The sequence below is a fragment of the Capra hircus genome, unplaced genomic scaffold (genome assembly GCF_001704415.2).
Source record: "Capra hircus breed San Clemente unplaced genomic scaffold, ASM170441v1, whole genome shotgun sequence".
In the NCBI taxonomy this organism is placed as follows: Eukaryota; Metazoa; Chordata; class Mammalia; order Artiodactyla; family Bovidae; genus Capra; species Capra hircus.
In genome coordinates, this window is record NW_017189662.1 from 22476 (window position 1) to 41022 (window position 18547).

Below are 18547 nucleotides of genomic sequence, written 5' to 3' on the forward strand. Positions count from 1 at the left end.
CCGGATCGGGTTGGTGCCGGCAGTGAGGGGATTGCCCTGGGCTGGGGGTGGCTCCAGCGCCGCTCTCCGGGGCGCGCGGGTTCACGCGGGGCGCACGATGCGGGCCCCGATCCGCAGACCCGCTCGGGTCCGCTTCCTGCCCCGAGGAGCTCGCTGACCCGACGTGTGTAGGTGGACCGCGCGTTCCGGTTCCGCCCCCGCCCCTTCCCGGGTTAACGCGCCAGGTGATGCTCGGCAGAGTCAGACGGACGTGGGGAGGAACACCGTTTCCCCCAAACCAATACTCAGATGATGCTCAACACAAAAACTTTAATAGGGAAACATCTGCGAAGGGGCCGTCGGGGGGACCGGGTGCGGGGCTGCGGCCGCGCCCCCCCCTCAGTACTCCTCCCCTTCCTCGGCCTCCGCCTCCACCGAGTCCACGCCCACCTCCTCGTAATCCTTCTCCAGCGCCGCCAGGTCTTCCCGGGCCTCCGAGAACTCGCCCTCCTCCATGCCCTCCCCCACGTACCAGTGCACGAAGGCGCGCTTGGCGTACATGAGGTCGAACTTGTGGTCCAGGCGGGCCCAGGCCTCGGCGATGGCCGTGGTGTTGCTCAGCATGCACACGGCCCGCTGCACCTTGGCCAGGTCTCCCCCCGGGACCACCGTGGGGGGCTGGTAGTTGATGCCCACCTGCCGGAGAAGGAGAACATGCTCAACTTGGGAGTGAGGCCTCGGAAATGGTAGCTTGTTTCTAAACATGGGGGCCATGGACCCACTTCAGACGATGCCCTGTAGGAACGGGTACTCTCTTTTTTGGCAGAATCTGCCAGTTTAATATCCCACGTTTTCACTTTTAGAAGAGGACTTGGACTTAAGCTTCTCAGCCTTCTGCATGACTAAAATATCTTGCCACATACACACTTTTATAATGAGAAAACCTAATACAAACGTGGGAAAAGATTCCAAAAAAACGGTGCACCCCTGACAGACGGTCGTTAAGACGTGACGTCACACCCAGACTGACAAGTGAGGATTCAACACCGTCAGGGGTGAACTGTCTTCCGTGGGGACAGCAGTGTGACCTCCTGTACCTCCCCACAGACTGGCCTCCCCTCTGGCTCACAGACGGGCCAGGAGGGGAAGCCTGGGCACAGTGCCAGGCACCCCACACAGCGCTGCCCAGCTGACAATGGCTTGGGTGGCAGCCTTGCCTTCCAAAGGTCAAAGTAAGGGCACTGAAAGGAAACTTCCTCAAACCAAGAAGAATGGGAAAAAAAAGACACCCCTGGTGGTCCAGCCGTGCAGATGCCGCGGTTTACCGCAGGGGGCCAGGGGCTGGTATCTGGCCCAGGGACTAAGATCCCCCGTGCCCTGTGGCATGGCCAAAAAAAAAAAGCTTTCAACCCCAACCTATAAGCTAACCTTGGAGGCCTGCAAACATCTATGGGAGGTGTAATTCCGTGGATATTTCCAGATTGGTGAAACCTGTTACATACACACTTTATCCCCGGGAGTCACTTTACAGGTGTGAGTCGTCAACCCTCAGCTGGGCCGTGTCAAGGGGTCTTGAAGTGGGGCTGAGGCCAGGTGGGTGCAACAACGTGGGTGTGGTCAGAGGCAAGCTCTGATATTTAACATGGGAAAACGCTGCTATTTATCCTCATTTTCAATCTGCAAAGACCCTGGAGATGGCAACTCCCAGACACTGAAGGGACCCATCAGGGCTCAGATGCAGGATCCAGACTAGCGCAGATCGCTTGTGAAAAAGGACTCAACGAGGAAGAGGGCGCAGGGTTAACAAGCCCAGGTGTGGCCAGGCACTCAGCCTCGTGATCGCGGGTCTCAAGTGGGACATTCTGGGACTGGGTTTCAAATTCAGGATGCTCTTCTCTGGGCAGACGTTTCACTGTGACACTAGACACGGTCGGAGGAGCCGCTTAGTTACTAGTGTGGTTTTGTGTGGAGGCGGCACTCCAGGTCTGGCTTGGAGAAGCAGCAGTGAGCCACCCTTGGCCCCACAGAAAGTGCTGCCTAATGAACAGAAGATCCTCTCTGCAGGCACGCGAATGCTGCCTAAGCTTCAGTGACCACTGGCGACTGAAGTGACGGGGAATCGGAACCCACTGTTTCTATCACAGAATGAAGCCACATGCTCTGACAAGGTTCTTGGGCGAGCAGCGGGGAAACGTGAGGACAGGCAGGCCTGCAGTCAGAGGTCTCTGAAAGCTCCCTCCTTCCGTCGCTGCCCCTGAGGCCCTTCGGTTCTCAAGGCTGTCTCAGCCTCTGTCTCTGAAGTGTAAGATACTAGGAACGTTGGCCCACGAGCCCACGGCTGTAAGAAGTCAAGGTACGTGACGTACTGATCGAGATCAAGGCATCTAACACACTGATTAACTAACCTTGCTGTCCCTGCAGCCCAGCTGCCCTGAAACGGGACCCTCCGCGGCAGGTCAGCACCCCGCCCCGGGTCCGGCCACGGGCACAAAGCCGCACACACGCTCCCGCCCAGCCTACCTTGAACCCGGTCGGGCACCAGTCCACGAACTGGATGGTGCGCTTGGTCTTGATGGTGGCGATGGCCGCGTTGACGTCCTTGGGGACCACGTCCCCCCGGTACAGCATGCAACAGGCCATGTACTTGCCGTGGCGAGGGTCACACTTGACCATCTGGTTGGCCGGCTCGAAGCAGGCGTTGGTGATCTCGGCCACGGACAGCTGCTCGTGGTAGGCCTTCTCGGCCGAGATGACCGGGGCGTACGTGGCCAGGGGGAAGTGGATGCGGGGGTAGGGCACCAGGTTGGTCTGGAACTCGGTCAGGTCCACGTTGAGGGCGCCGTCGAAGCGCAGGGAGGCCGTGATGGAGGACACGATCTGCCCGATGAGCCGGTTGAGGTTGGTGTACGTGGGCCGCTCGATGTCCAGGTTGCGCCGGCAGATGTCGTAGATGGCCTCGTTGTCCACCATGAAGGCGCAGTCCGAGTGCTCCAGGGTCGTGTGCGTGGTCAGGATGGAGTTGTAGGGCTCCACCACGGCCGTGGAGACCTGGGGCGCCGGGTAGATGGCGAACTCCAGCTTGGACTTCTTGCCGTAGTCCACCGAGAGCCGCTCCATGAGCAGCGACGCGAAGCCCGAGCCGGTGCCGCCCCCGAAGCTGTGGAAGATGAGGAAGCCCTGCAGGCCCGTGCACAGGTCCGCCTGCAGGAGGGAGAGGCGTGAGCCGGGCCGCACGCGCCGCCGAGAGCCCTGGCCTCCCCTTCTGGCCGGGAGCCCCCCGCGCCCCCCTCACCAGTTTGCGGATGCGGTCCAGGACCAGGTCGACGATCTCCTTGCCGATGGTGTAGTGGCCACGGGCGTAGTTGTTGGCCGCGTCTTCCTTCCCGGTGATCAGCTGCTCCGGGTGGAAGAGCTGCCTGTAGGTCCCCGTGCGCACCTCGTCTGCGGGGGGACAGCGGCCGGGCTGGGAGGACGCCGGTCTCACCCCCGTGGCCGGCTCCGGGACCCGCCTGTCTGCAGGCCCGCGCCGCTCCTCCCAGCCCGGGGGTCAGGTCTCCCAGGAGTCTCCCAGACGCACACGCCCCACCTGCCATCTTCGGCTCCGGGAGGGTCCGTCAACCCGGAACAAGCCCCAGCGTGGCCGGTTCCCAAAGGACAGGAGCACCCAGGCGGCTCTGTCTGCGCCTCTCGCCCACACCTGCCGCTCCACCCCGGGCGTCCCTGGGCCGGTCCTGCCACCCTGGACGGATGCCGGCCTGACTGCCCCGGGCGCCCCCGGTGGCTTGGGTCTCCCGGGCTCTGGGGCGACCGTCTGGCGTCTCCTGGGTGGCCGCTCCCCTCGGAAACGACGTCGGGCTTCTGACTGGAGGCACCTGACGAAGGTTCTGGGCTTCCCTTGCCGAGTGGGAGGGTACCTACCGACCACGGTGGGCTCCAGGTCCACGAACACGGCCCTGGGCACGTGCTTGCCGGCCCCGGTCTCGCTGAAGAACGTGTTGAAGGAGTCATCGCCGCCGCCGATGGTCTTGTCGCTGGGCATCTGGCCGTCGGGCTGAATGCCGTGCTCCAGGCAGTACAGCTCCCAGCAGGCGTTGCCGATCTGGACGCCCGCCTGCCCCACGTGGATGGAGATGCACTCGCGCTGGAAGCAGAGCAGAGTGAGGCCCGGGGACCCGGCAGTGCCCTCCGCGCGGCACGCAGCCCTGACTCAGTGTTTTTAAGTGCCTCAGAGTGTCTCAGGCTTTCTGAAGCCTTGTTTTCAAGGAGCCTTATGTGACCCTTTAACCCTGTGAAAACTGGCTTGCTCCAAAGCACCTGAGCTGATAGCGCCAGAATTAGCCCCAAAGCCTATGTGTTTGCTATCATAGGTAAATTCAGTGACTTTAAAACTTCCAACCCATCTAATGTCAGTAACAAACTCCATGTTACGGCTGGTCCCAGTACTTCTCTGAAGAAGAGACCCATTTCAGCGTGTCCTGACCAAAGGATAAGCTGTAATGTAGCTGGGAAAGGAAAAGTGGACAGGACCTAAGTCACGGTTCCACCTGCCCCTCTAGGTCTCCCCTCTGTTCTCTGTCCAGCTCTGTGTCCAGGCTGACCTGTGCCCCCTAGCTTCTGGTTGCTTTGGCCCGTGTCAGTCAGCAGCAAGAGATGGAGCTTAGAGGAAGGTGCAGCCAGGCTGTTTGCTCCTGACTCCCTCTCTGCCCGGCTGCCTTAGGTTCTTTTCAAGGGCTCAGACTGTGGGCAATCAGCGGTCGTCAGGAACCCACCCACTCAGCTCCTTGTACACGCTGCTGCCGCTCACTCCTTACAGCCTAGGATTAATGGCTCCCAGAACGCCACGTGCTGGGACACTGCGCTGTCCTTTGGTGGTTTCCGCAAACCCTGCCCCCATCTTTATAAGTACTATCTTCTAACAGATTGCACTCACAGTACCTATTAAGTATTTTGAATATACTCTCTATTTCCTGCTGGGAATGTAACTCTATATTCCCTAACCGTCTGGCTGATCTTAGACACATCATCCGAACAAATATATAGAGATCAAGTGAGATCTGAGGAGTGCCGCCCACCGTAGATTCTAACTTACAGTCCTAGGAGCTTAGTCCTGTTTCTGTCACACAAGCACCATGTCAGAGATCAACGTGAGTCAGCAGTCCCTGCACCTCATTCCGGAGGGAAGCAATGGGCTCTGGAAAGACCTCCTCCAGTGCCAGAGCGCTCACTCTTCCAGGGGAGACTCTAACAGCGCCCTGGAAGGCTTTTGAAATCCACCCAGCCACACGGTTTTCACACGCTCGGTGTTCGCTTTGAATCCACAACGGCTGTATTTCACAGCATGCCTCTGTTACTCTTGCCTGCCCAGCCCCAGTGTGTTCGGGGTCAGCTCTGTGACCCAATGTCTTCATTTACAAAGTGCGGCTGGGGAGCTCCGTGGTCAGTAGAGGCCATGTCCACCTGACTAACAATGAAAGGAATCGCTCGGGGAAATCATTCTCCGCAGAAAGGCAAGCGCACCGCCGTCCTCGCCCGGAGCCCTGAAGTGTGGGTAATGACATTCCTGTCCCTGGCTCCATTTCCTCTCCCAAAGCTCCCGCAGACCGAATCCTGTGCCCCCGGTTCTCGGTAGATGACCTCCTTCCCGAGCACGCGCCCCCCAACCTCTGGAGCCCGGCACTGCCCACTGTCCGCGCCCCGGGGGCTGGACCTGGGACTGCCTGCCTCCTCTGAGCCCTGGGCCCACATGCTAAGGCGCGCTGGCCGCCGAGGCCCTCGGACGTCGGTGCTCTTGGCAACTACGCCTCTGCCTTCGCAGTTTCTCTTTCTCAGCCTCTGTTCGGGTCGCGCGTGATTCACACCAGAAGCCACACGGGGCTTCTCCAGCGTCCTCGGTATGAGCCCCGCTACCAGGAGCACGGCCCCCAGGCCTCCTGGCCCGCGCGCCCTCCCGCTCCGTCCATCCGTACCATGCTGAGCTCAACCGCCGCCGCTACACCGACCGCAACCGCTCTCGCCGCCGCTGCGCTCAACTGCCGACGCCAAGCCTCGCGCTCCTCAGACGAGCCCCCGCACGTCGCCGTGTACCCCACGCCGCCGCCGCCGCCGATGCCCATTGGTGCAGAGCCCCGTGGGGTGGGGCGGAGTCTAGAATCCCGCTTCTGATTGGCTCACATGGGACTCCCAGTTTGTGGTGCGTTCTGATTGGGCATGAGTTTGGCGGGAAGGCTGCGAGCGGGAGGCGGAGCGCGGCCGTCTCCTCATTCGGTCTCCTCAAGCTCGTCCCGCCCCCGCCCCGCCCGCGCCCTGCCCGCAGGCCTGCTCTGGTCTACCCGGCCTCACCCGCGGCTCACCGCCCGGGCCTCCTTGTTAATTGGGGAGGGCGCCGGGCCTTCGTGCAATGACTGGCTTGCTTATTTGCAGGCCCTGCAGGGAAGCGAAGGCGATGGCACCCCACTCCAGCACTGTTGCCTGGAAAATCCCAGGGACGGAGGAGCCTGGTGGGCTGCCGTCTGTGGGGTCGCACAGAGTCGGACACGACTCAGTGACTTCACTTTCACTTTTCACTTTCATGCATTGGAGGAGGAAATGGCAACCCACACCCGTGTTCTTGCCTGGAGAATCCCGGGGACGGGGGAGCCTTGTGGGCTGCCGTCTAGGAGGTCGCACAGAGTCGGACAGGACTGAGGCGACTTAGCAGCAGCAGCAGCGGTTTCTGAGATGTAATGTACGTACTGGGCAGGTCACCCCGTAAAGTGGCGCAGTAAGTGGCCTTCTGTGATAGCTGCTTTCCCTCAGGGCACTGGTTCATCACGTCACATGTGCCGTTACTTCACGCCTCTTTTTCCTAAGCGACTGTGTAAGACAGTCTGCATTCCGTACAATTCATCTACTTAAAGCACACGATTCAAATGCTTTTAGTATGTTACTGAAATTGTGAAACCGTTACTATCATCAGTCTTAGAACATTGCCGTCATGCCAAAGTTCATCCTTTTTATTGCCAAGTAATATTCCATTGTATAAGCACACTACGCCCTACTTATCCGCTCATCAGTCGGTGGGTATTTGCATTTTGTGGCCGTCACGAATAATGCTGCCATGAGCATGGAAGCTCGCGTTTCTGTGTGGGCATGTGTTCATTTCTCTAGGAGTACAAATCTGGGACCTGAATGAGAATGACGGAAGACCCTGGTTAACACTGAAGTCTCAGTCACTATGAAGGCCAGCTCTGTAGGCCTTCCACCTGGTTGACATGGGGCCTCAGTGCACTCATGTGTTGAAAGGCACCTTGAAGTTGAAGTGGCCCGTGGGAGAGAGAAGAAAGTCACACAACATAGTCACTCAGATGGTGTGAAGACGGCCAGCAGTTCTTTTTTGTACTCCACTCTGCGGGCACCCGTCTTTATGCAAAGCCCTGGAAGAATGACCTTCACTGAACTGGCGAGGTCATCAAACTCTCTGTTCACCTGGATATCCTGAGGAGAAACCCATCACCAGGCAGGATGTTATCACTTTCTGAGAACTTGACCATTTTACACACACAAGGTCTCAAAAAGCCTCATAGGGCATCAGTTTGTCCCAAGTTTGAACGATTGAAACTGTAAACACATCTCTGAACAGGCTTTGACTCAAGCCTGGGTTGAAATAAATCAGAGGGAGAATGAGCAGTGATTTGTAACTAGAAGACTCTTCGTTATTTGTATTTGGGGATTCTCTCATTTGTGTTTAACTGCCTTAGAAAAGAGTGACATTTTTGCTACATTAAAAGGCAAAACCGGAACTTCCCTGGTGGTCCAGTGGCTAAGACTCCACACTGCCGATAAAGAATTTTTTAAAGGCAAAATGGAGTGAAATGGTTATCCTCTCTCGTGCAGCCCCCTATGTGAATCTCCAGCACTGGGATCGACTCGCAGGCACTACTGGCTGGGAGGAGGGGCTGCCTTGCAAGAGCTGAACCTGCAAATCCAAACATCAGTGAGCATGGCCGTCTGAGCCACCTGTTCTCTCTCTGCCAATGAAGAACCCAGGCAGGGGTCCGAGGTGAGACCACCATGACACCCCACACAGGGGCAGGAGCAGAGTCACAGTGGCCAGGTTGGAACTTGGATACGGCCACACCGTATACCTGAGCCAGGCACTCTCTCCAATCCACACTTCTTTCTTTCTAAAATGGAGAAAGTCATATCTCGCAGGGCTATTGGGAGGGTCAGAGACAAGGCTTATGAGAAACTCACAGAAAAGTCCAGAAGCTCCAGTGCGGACTGTGGATTAGCCTGGACAGACTTGAGCACACTACAGCAGCCTTCACTTCGCATGGGATTCCTGGACACCTGAGAAGCACACAGGTCCCTCAGTGAGGGACGCCAAGCCCAGGGCAGCAGGAGGGATCCCCCATCTTTGTGGAAGTGGCTCTGGGCAACTCACTATCTCAGCTCAAAAGGCTCCTCCCTGTGACATGATGCCTTTGGTGGTGCTGGAACCAGGAATAGTGGAAGGGAGTGGACACTGGCTGCACGCCCACCCTGTGCCCACTCTGTGTCAGGAGTCAGACACACAAGACACACCCTACCCTTAAAAGCTCACTGTCACAGGGAGGAGAGGGGAGCAAACAGAACAAGGCAGTGTGGAGAGTGCTCAGAGACCCCTGCACCAACGCTCCATGGAAAGTGGGGGGTGGATGGGACAAAACACCCAAGCTGAGCTTTCCAGGCCAGGTGGGTTGCGTTGGGCATTTCAACAAGAAGAGCCACAGGAGCAAAGCAGGGTTGAGAGGTTGTACCTCATGGCTGGGAAACTGCAAGCAGCTTGGGCTGAGAGTCTTTTCATGCTGTTCATGGGGCTCTCAAGGCAAGAAGACTGAAGTGGTTTGCCATTCCCTTCTCCAGTGGACCACGTCTTGTCAGAACTCTACCATGTCCGCCCATCTTGGGTGGCCCTACACGGCATGGCTCATAGTTTCACTGAGTTAGACAAGGCTGTGGTCCATGTGATCAGTTTGATTAGTTTTCTGTGATTGTGGTTTTCCGTCTGTCTGCCCTCTGATGGAGAAGAATAAGAGGCTTATGGAAGCTTCCTGATGGGAGAGACTGACTGTGGGGGAAACGCTTTTGTTCTGATGGGTGAGGCCATGCTCAGTAAATCTTCAATCCAATTTTCTGTTGATGGAGGGGCTGTGTTCCCTCCTTGTTTGACGACAGACTGGTTCCAAATTGGGAAAGAAGTACATCAAGGCTGTATACTGTCACCCTGATTATTTAACTTATATGCAGAGTACATCATGAGAAATGCTGGACTGGATGAAGCATAAGCGGGAATCAAGATTGCCGGGAGAAATATCAATAACCTCAGATATGCAGATGACACCACCCTTATGGCAGAAAGTGAAGAGGAACTAAAAAGCCTCTTGGTGAAAGTGAAAGAGGAGAGTGGAAAAGGTGGCTTAAAACTCAACATTCAAAAAACGAAGATTGCGGCATCTGGTCCCATCACTTCATGGCAAATAGATGGGGAAACAGTGGAAACAGTGTCAGACTTTCTTTTCTTGGGCTCCAAAATCACTGCAGATGGTGACTGCAGTCCTGAAATTAAAAGACGCTTGCTCCTTGGAAGGAAAGCTATGACCAACCTAGACAGCATATTAAAAAGCAGAGACATTACTTTTCCAGCAAAGGTCCGTCTAGTCAAAGCTATGGTTTTTCCAGTGGTCATGTATGGATGTGAGAGTTGGACTATAAAGAAAGCTGAGCACCAAAGAACTGATGCTTTTGCACTGTGGTGTTGGAGAAGACTCTTGAGAGTCCCTTGGACTGCAAGGAGATCCAAGCAGTCCATCCTAAAGGAGATCAGTCCTGGGTGTTCATTGGAAGGACTGATGCTGAAGCTGAAACCTCAGTGCTTTGACCACCTGATGCAAAGAACTGAGTCATTGGAAAAAACCATGATCCTGGGAAAGATTGAAGGCAGGAGGAGAAGGGACGACAGAGGATGAGATGGTTGGATGGTATATCACTGACTCGATGGACATGGGTTTGAGCAAGCTCTGGGAGTTGGTGATGGACAGGGAGGCCTGGTGTGCTGCAATCCACGGGGTCACAAAGAATCGGACACGACTGAGAGCCTGAACTGAACTGGGCCTGAGTGGAGGGCCTCAAGGTGGGGAGGAGCGTGGGGCTGGCAGAGCGCAGCGCCCATGTGCTGCGAATGAGCAGATGACTAAGCTTGGCGTTTTCCAGAGAGACTTAAAGCCGGGGCTGTTTCCTGTTTAGGAGGATGACCTGATGGCCAACAGGGAGGAGGAGCAGCGGGCAGCCCATCCTCCTCCCCGGAGGGAAGGTGTGGGACGAGGCGGGGTCAGCACTGGGCCCCAGCTGACAGGATGCAAGGGAGCCCCCCACCTAGAGGCAGCCCTTGGGGGGGACGGCGAGGTCAGGTTTGACTCCCAGAATCCCGTGCGCCTGTTCTCATCTAGGGGACCATCAGGCAGGTGGCTAGAAATGGAGACTCAGAGCTTAGAGAGAGGTCTGGGTTCTGCTCGGGGGCAAGAGTGAGCCTCGGGCTGGGGAAGTGGGTGCTGCTGGGGGCTCCTGTGCTCCCTGAGGGCCAGGCAGGGCTGAGGTCCCCAGACCTGCTGGCACTGTCCTCGGGGCACAGGCAGCTGGCAGAGAGGTCCTGGAGGGCCTGCTCCGGCCTCCCTTCACTGCCTTCTGCTCTCAGTGGCCAGCTACATCCTCCCCACGGGAGACGGAACACCTGCGTGGCCCCTGGGTTCCAGCAAGGCCATGGGGAGGTGAGGGGAAGCCTGGTGGGCCTGGGGGGAGTCCGAAGGAATTTGTGGGCCAGGCCAGAGATGGGTGAGGTGGGATGAGCCGAAGGTTGTGGCAGGAGGATAGGAGACGCAGGAGGGCGGCCCCCTCCCCCGTGTGCCCGCAGGCACCAGGGTGAGATGTGGCGGGCAGGGGGCTGTGTGGACAGGCACAGACAGTCTGTGCCGGGGCCTCCCCCATCAGGCTGGCACTCACAGCAAGAATCCTCAGTGTCTGGTTGACTCGCAGGCCCAGGCCCAGGCTCAGGGCTCCCGCCACAGAGATGCGGTTGTTGCTGCAACAGAAAGGCATGTGCCTTGCGCTGCCGTGCAGGCAGCTGTGCAGAGCCACACTGCCCCAGGGCTGCAGCTGGAGCTGCTGGTGCAACCCCCAGGTCCAGCCTCCAAGCACTCCCTGGGGGCCCTGGGCAGGTCAGTGTGTAGACGCTTCAGTGGAGTCTTCCGTGTTCAGGGTCCAGCAGACATGCCTAGAGGGTTGTTCCCCCCACCTCCACCCCCAGTGGAGACCAGCTGCTGCTCCCGGCCCTCAGCGCTCAGCACGTGCTCCCACGCGTCCTGCACCCTGCCTCTGTCCGCGCGACAGCCGCCAGCTCCCTCCCCACCTTCTGCTCCAGGCCCCCTCCCCGCTCTTGGCTACTTTGTCTCCAGGCCAGCCCCACTTCCCTCTATCTTCTCAGACCCCAGCTCTCCCCCACCGGGAGGGGAAGATGGGTAGGATGGAGCAGACGCCTGTGCCGATGGTGGACAGCCCATGACCTGTCTGACCTCCACCTCCTCCCTTCCCTCTGGTTTTCCCAGGAGGCCTGGGACCCTGCCTGGGCTTGGAGGCGCAGCCCAGCCATGGCAGGCCCCCAGCAGCCACGTGCTGGACAGGGCACAAACCCCTCCTGAAAGGGAGGCGCACGCACGTGGAGCGCCCCCACCCGCACCTGCTCTGCTGGAGAGGTTTACGTGTTTGCACCTCCCATCCCCCAGCCACGCAGTAGGAATTACGAGTCCCCAGGGACAAAGGACAGGCTTCCCTAGTGGCTCAGAGGGTAAAGAATCGGCCTGCAATGCAGGAGACCCAGGTTCAGTCCTGGGAAGATCCCCTGGAGGAGGGCATGGCAACCCACTCCAGTATTCTGGCCTGGAGAATCCCATGGACAGAGGAGCCTGGCAGGCTACAGTCCATAGGGTCACAAAGAGTCGGACCCGACTGAGCGACGCACACTTTCACGTGGCAAGGGTGAACCTGAGTGAGAGGGACAGGGCGGCGTGCCCTGGGCCTGGGCAGCTCCCAGCCCTGAGGGTGAGCAGCAGCAAGAGGAGCCGGGCCCCGGGTGGCAGGGGGCCTGGAGGTGCGGAGGGGGCCCTGCCCTCACCTCATGTAGAGCTCCTCCAGCACGTTGTTGGTCTTGAGCGCCTCCGCCACCGCGGAGGCTCCGGAATCCCCACAGCCATTGTACGAGATGTCCAGGACCCTCAGGAAGATGTTTGCCTGGGACACAAAGGAGCAACCCCATAGGACCACACGTGTCAGTGGAGGAGGCCAGGCCCCCGCCCCCGCGTCCAGGAGAGCTAAGGAGCAGAGTGTGGACCGGAAGCAGAAGACCACAGAGGTTGCAGGGGAGAGCCCTAGAGGGTGGGCATGGACGTGAGTGAGCCTCAGAGTGAGCAGTCTGCCCTGGGGCCACAGGGCCCAGAGACAGTGACAGGGACCCCTCTCGGGCAGGGACCCCAAGGCACAGAGCATCTCAGGGCTCAAGGAGGACGCCAGTGAAGGACTGTTGGGTGAAATGTGCCTGGAGGACTGTGATGGGGAGAAGTGGGGAGCCCGTGGGTGCCCAGCTTGTGGGGCGGGACCCCGGTCAGCCTCGACACTGCGCGTCGTGGAGGGCAAGGCCACCCTGCCATTCCCCAAGGAGGATCCCGCAGAGGCAGCTGCCCCCAGGGGCACACGGGGCCCTGTGCCCCCCATTCCCCAGGGGCTGGGGCCAGGGGGCAGGCAGAGCCTGTGAGAGGGTGTGCTGGGGGCCCGGGGCCAGGGCCATCGTCTCAGGCAAGCATCTGCCCAGCGGTGAGTGTGCGGCACTAGACCACATGGTGGCCCCCCCACCCTAGCGACCGTGGCGTCTTTGGAGGCGTGCGTCTCCAGCTGTGGACTCCTCCCTCAGCGCCCTGAGAGTCGGTGCAGGGAGACCAAACTGTCGTCATTAAATAGAGCCAGGGAAACTGCAGTCACCTGGAGAAGCATCCTCTGAGCGCTGTTGGGAAGAGCCAAGCCTCCTTCCTTCTTTTTTTTTTTTTCTTTTTTTGACTGTACCATGAGGCATGTGAGATCTTAGTTCCCCAACCAGGAATTGAACCTGTGCCCTCTGAAGTGAAAGCACATAGTCTTAACCACTGGACAGCCAGGGAAGTCCCTAAGGCTCATTTCTGAAGAGCTGCAAGAGATGGGGGCCTGGGAGACCCACCCCAGAAGGAGGCCAGAGGGGCTTGCTAGGCAGGGCCTCGTACCTCCAGTCCTCTGGCAAAGGCTGCGGCTCCAAGGCCTCGCAGGTGATTCCAGCTCACGTTGAGCTCCGTGAGTCCTGTGTTTTCTGCCAGGGCTGGTCCAAGCGTCTCCCCTTCAGAAACGCCACGACAGACTTTTATTCACTCTGATCATTCCTTCAAGAACTGATAGTGGTGCCCACTGTGGGCCTCTGCTGTGCACGAGCCTCAGGGCATCCAACCCCTCATGAGCCTGCCCTGCCCTCAAGGCATTTCTGGGGTGTGAGCTATCCAACTACAAACAGGGAGGCTTGGGGACAGAGTGGGGGCTAACCCTGCCTTGGAGCGGGGGTCAGGAAAGCAGAGAGAGCCTTGAAGATGAAAGGATACCCCATGCACCCGTGGAGACCGAACGTGGCGGGGAGAAGTGGGGACAGGGAGCCCGGGGCTCGTGGAAACGCACACAGATCTGCTGCTGGGCCCCCCGGGTGAGGCTGTGAGGGGATGTAGAAATGATGGGCACTAGAGGGACGCTTTAAGGAGGGACAAGGTTATGGTGGGTGGGGGCGGGAACCTGAGGTCAGGGGACCCGTTGGGTGCCTTGTGCCGCCGTCTACGCAGGAGGTGACAAGGTCAGCGCGGCTGCGGTAGAGAGGAGGCAGGGGTGCAGAAAAGGAGAGGACTTCCCTGGTGGTGCGGTGGCTGAGACTCCCGAGCTCCCAAGGCAGGGGGCCCAGGTTGGACCCCTGGCCAGGGAGCTGGATCCCCCATGCTGCAGCTGAAGGGCCTGCGTGCCACAGCTGTGAGCCAGTGCAGCCAAATAAGGAGCGAAGTGAAAGTCGCTCAGCCACGTCCGACTCTCTGCAACCCCATGGACTGCAGCCCACAAGCCTCCTCTGCCCATGGGATTCTCCAGGCAAGAATGCTGGAGTGGGTTGCCATGCCCTTCTCCAAATAAGTAAGTAAGTAAATCGTAAAAAGAGGGGGAAAAAAATGAAAGGAAAGAGCAGGGCTGGGCGGGTAAAAAACCCGAGAACTATTTCACATGTAAGATGGGCAGAAGCTCTGCCCACCCTTTCTGCCGAGTCCGGACTCAGTGGGTCTGATCTACTCCTGGTTTTCAGCTCTGGCTGCCCCTGCTCCCCCCTATCCCCGTGTGCAACTGCTGACGCCCTTCTTTACCTGGGGAACAGCGCCTCATTCCCACCCGGGAAGCCTTGCTTACTCAGCCAGGCCGGGCCGGGCCACCTCGGACCCCTTGTCTGCTCTTGTGTCCATCCTTCTGGGCTCTGAGCGTTAGACCACCCTGCCTTGGCCCCTCTCCATAGTGCCGCACCCAGCACAGAGCAGAAGGCTCGGCGGCCTGGTCCGCAGAGGCGGCAGCACCTTGGAGAGCTCCCTGCAAGGCCGCGAGGACTCCCGGTGCCTCCCTGAGATCCGGATCCCCCACCCCGCGTCCGGCACCAAGTCTGACAGCCACGGGGTCTCAGACATGTCCAGGGCTGGGAGAGGCAGGCGGCAGTGGCGCCCGCTTTGGCAGGAGGCCCCTTCTCTGCTGAGCAGCGGGAGGGTGAGCGGGACCTACAGCCGTGAACCAGCCGTCTGTGTTCCCGGTGCGTGTTCTTCACGACCCCCGCAGCCACGACATGAGGTCGGTGCTACCCTGGCCTCGGGTCAGGTGGGGAGGCTGAGGTCCCTTAGGGAGGCGGGCCCACCCACAGACCCCCACGCGCCATGCAGCCCCTCCAACCTCACTGACTGTCTGGTGCTGACCCAGAGCGACACCTAGACTTACTTTGCTGAAAGCCTGAAATAGCTTCTCTTGTAATTTGCCTGTTCCCACAGCAGTTTTCTTAGAAGGCAGACTGTCTGTCTTGCAGTTGAACTCTAGGACTGATTCTCCCACAGCGAGGCCAACGCCATTCACTCAGGCTCAGCAGATCAGTGATTCCTGAACTTTCTGGATCAGGCGAATCTCCTGGGGCAGCTGTTACAATGCCCCCCAAGAGGATTCAGAGGCCCAGCAGATCCCAGGCCACGGAATCTGTATTCCTAACCCAGGGTCCCAGGGGATTTTTTTTTTTAAATTAAAAAAAATGTTTTTAAAAATTCTGTTTGGCTGCACCAGGTCTTAGTTGAAACATATACGATCCAGTTCCCTGACCAAGGATTGAACCCAGGCCCCCTGCATTGGGAAAGCAGAGTGTTAGCTGCTGGAGCTTCAGAGAAGGCCCCCCAGTGATTCTCAGAATCGACTGGGTGGTTGAGGACAGGCGGGTGGAAGTGTGTGCTCCTGGCAGGGTGGCCAGCCCGTGCAGAGGCCCTGGGGAGAAGGTGCTGAGGCGGGGGCATCCCACTGACGTCTCCCATAGCGCTTGGAGCAACGTCCTCACGTCCGGCCTTGATGGGGGCCCTGCGGCCCCTCCGCCACCCCATCCCACGCCGGGCCCCTCTCTCCTGGCTCACTAGCCCAGCCACCCTGGTGTCTCTGCTTGAAATGCTCTCCCTCTGGTCTTGCCATGACTGACTTTCTCCCTCTTGCACGCTGCAGCTGAAACGTCACCTCTCTAAAGTAGTGGGGGGAGTCCACTCTTCTCCGGAATCCTGCCCTGCTTCTTTCTTTCGCAGCACCAATAATTATGGAGGGTAATCCTGTTACCACGTGTCCAGTGAGGGCGTGCTTGCTGATTTGCTTCAGTCGTGTTTGACTCTCTGTGACCCCATAGACTATAGCCCACCAGGCTCCTCTGTCCATGGGATTCTCCAGCCAAGAACACTGGAGTGGATTGCCGTGCCCTCCTCCAGGGGATCTCCCTGACCCAAGGACTGAACCCGAGTCTCCTGCACCTCCTGCGTCGGCAAGCAGGTCCTTACCATCAGCACCATCTGGGAAGCCCTCCGGGAGGACAAGGGCTTTGTTGAGCTCTTGGTTGGATCCCTAGTGGCCATCAGGGCCCACAGGCAGTGCTGGGCAGAGAGATGTCTGGGGAACGGGCTGAGAGTCCAGGGACAGGAGCGGGCACGGATGCTTGGAGTGGTCCTGCCTACCTCCGCCCACCCTGCCCCAGGAAGACGGTCAGGAGCACCGCTGTGGTGACCCAGGCCGGCGGCCGGATGGTACCTGCTTGGTCATTCAGCTGGTTGTAGCTCAGGTCCAGGGATTTCAGGCCCGTGTGGGCCAGCAGGAGCTCAGCCAGGCACTGGGCTGCCTGCTCTTCCAGGCCGTTCCCCGCCAGCTGCACCCTCTGCACAGCCGGGCTCACCGCCAGGGCGGCACAGATGGCCCGGGCTCCCTCCGTTCCCAGGTGGTTCTCCGACAGGTCCACATCTGGGGGCAGCACCACTCCTCAGGGACGGGCTCCAGAGCAGGCCCTGCCCGTTCCGTCCCCCACAGCTGCACAGCCTGTCCCAGCACGGGGGACTTAGTGGCCGGACTGTCCCGGGGTGGGTGGTGAGTCTGACCCCACTGGCTGGGTCCCCTGCGGCCCCAAGCAGCTCCCCAGAGCCCCGTCCCCAGGCCATGTGTCCACAAGCTTTGTCTGGGGGCTAACACCGCCTACTCTGCGGGGCTGTAATGTAGACGCACCCAGCCCCTCAGTGGGTGACTCACACCTGGCAGCCATGTGGCCCGCCCGAGGAAGCCCCACTGCCACGTTTCCGGGGACTGGCAGTGACGCCCAGGTGGCCGCGCACGGAGGGCTTACGTGAGCAGACGCTCTGCTGAGTGTATGTCCCCACGTTTCCAAGGGCTGAGTGTTGAAAACTGAGGCGCAGCAAGGCTGCCTCCTTGCCCAGGGTCTCCCTGCCCTTCCGTGGCAGAGGCGGCTTCTGGATCCAGCCCCTCTCCTCTCGCCCTGCCGGGTCCCTGCCCGTCTGCCCCCTGCCTCTCTGCATCGAGGCACTGGGAGGCCACCATATACCCGGGGTGCTGGCCAGCCGAAGACAGTGGAAGAGGCCCCACAACTCCGGGTGCCCCACCCCACCCTCCCTGTGACGAAGCCGCCCCCAAGCAGCAGCAGCAGCGGGGAGCAGGGTGAGAAGGCCCCGTGTGGGGAGCCCAGCCCCACCCCAGGCTCAGAGCCTACCACAGGTGCTGCAGCTTCTGCTCAGAGCGCCCGCCACGGCCTCTGCGCCGGCCCTGCAGAGTCCGTTGTCCCGAAGGTCCAGCCGCTTGATGTAGGGATTGGAGGTCAGTGCTCGGGCCAGAGCCCGGGCCCCCTGGGACAGAGAGGGACCTGAGGGGCCTGGTCCTTCCCGGGGCTGCAGACACGGCGGGGCACTCCCTGGGCTCTGCCTGCGGGGCTCAGCCCGCTCGGTTCATTCCCACAGGCCCAGGGATGCCAGCTTCCCACTCTCGGTCTCCCCAGGAGCTTGACCCAACAAATCAGGGGGGCCCTGCAGGCCCTGCAGTCCTTGTACCGAACTCTGTTGTAGCCCCGATCCCACCTGCCACTCAGTGTGGGGGCTGGGAGATGCCTGGGACCCTGAGCAGGGCTAGGGGAGTGTGGTGAGGTGGGCTCAGGAAGGGACCCCACCCCAGGCTGCTGCCTCCCAAGCCCTCACCCTCCAAGCCTGCCCGAGGGTCCCTCCTGGGGTACCTGGGGCCCCAGGCCTCGGTGCCGCAGGCTGAGCTCTGGGGCGCTCCCTTGGCGCAGAAAGCAGGAGGCGGGCACGACGCTGTGGGCCCGGCAGGACCTCAGGTAGAGGGTGTCCTTGCCCAGCTGGCCAGGCTTGCGGGCGCCTGCTGGGAGGCGGGGTTCACGTGGCTCCCTCCCGGCCGGCCCCACTGCCCAGCCTGTTCTCCCCTCTGGAGACGTTTCCTCCTGTGCTGGCGGGGATCACAGTCCCGCCGCTTGTGTAGCTGGGCCTGGGCCTCCCCTCCCCGCCCACCCCTGGGACCCTGCTGTGCATACTGTCTCTTCCACCGGATTGCAGACCACAGGGCTGTGGGGACCTCTTACGGGGGAGGAAACTGAAGCAATTCTAGGTTCCCTACTTCCTTTCCTTTAGTCTTTTTCTGATGGCCGGGGTGAGACAGCCTTTCTTACACTGTTTGTTGAGGGGGGGGGCGGTTGCCTCTTAACCTCATTCTGGAAGCCTGTTCTAAGGATGGGACTGATGCCGCCAGGAGCGTGGTGGGGAAAGCACAGGGCGAGAGCCGCCCCCAGCCCCACGGAGGGGTGCGCTCCTGCCGGACGGGGTCCCCTGCCTACACGGCCCCAGCCTGCCTCCCCCCCCTGCCAGTAGGCACCTTCCGTCTCCTGGTCGGAGTC

At 59.8% G+C, this 18547-nt stretch overlaps 2 protein-coding genes across 2 annotated transcripts; both read right to left on the reverse strand.

Annotated features, from left to right (window-relative positions):
• Positions 1-289: 289 nt before the first annotated feature.
• Positions 290-6223, reverse strand: LOC102187765 (tubulin alpha-3 chain). Its single transcript, XM_018044635.1, has 4 exons — positions 3898-6223; positions 3272-3420; positions 2500-3180; positions 290-675 (listed from the first exon to the last, which is right to left on the reverse strand). Exons 1-4 carry the CDS (start codon positions 4016-4018, stop codon positions 379-381), a joined length of 1248 nt encoding a protein of 415 aa, XP_017900124.1. The 5' UTR covers positions 4019-6223; the 3' UTR covers positions 290-378.
• Positions 6224-7155: 932 nt separating this feature from the next.
• LRRC74B (leucine rich repeat containing 74B) lies at positions 7156-18015 on the reverse strand (the record flags this gene model as incomplete). Its single annotated transcript, XM_018044636.1, is given in 8 exon segments — positions 7156-7452; positions 8212-8307; positions 10996-11074; positions 12164-12279; positions 13299-13408; positions 16396-16602; positions 17360-17492; positions 17873-18015. Coding segments are annotated over 8 exon segments (1022 nt in total), but the record flags the coding sequence as incomplete, so codon positions are not given.
• Positions 18016-18547: the final 532 nt, after the last annotated feature.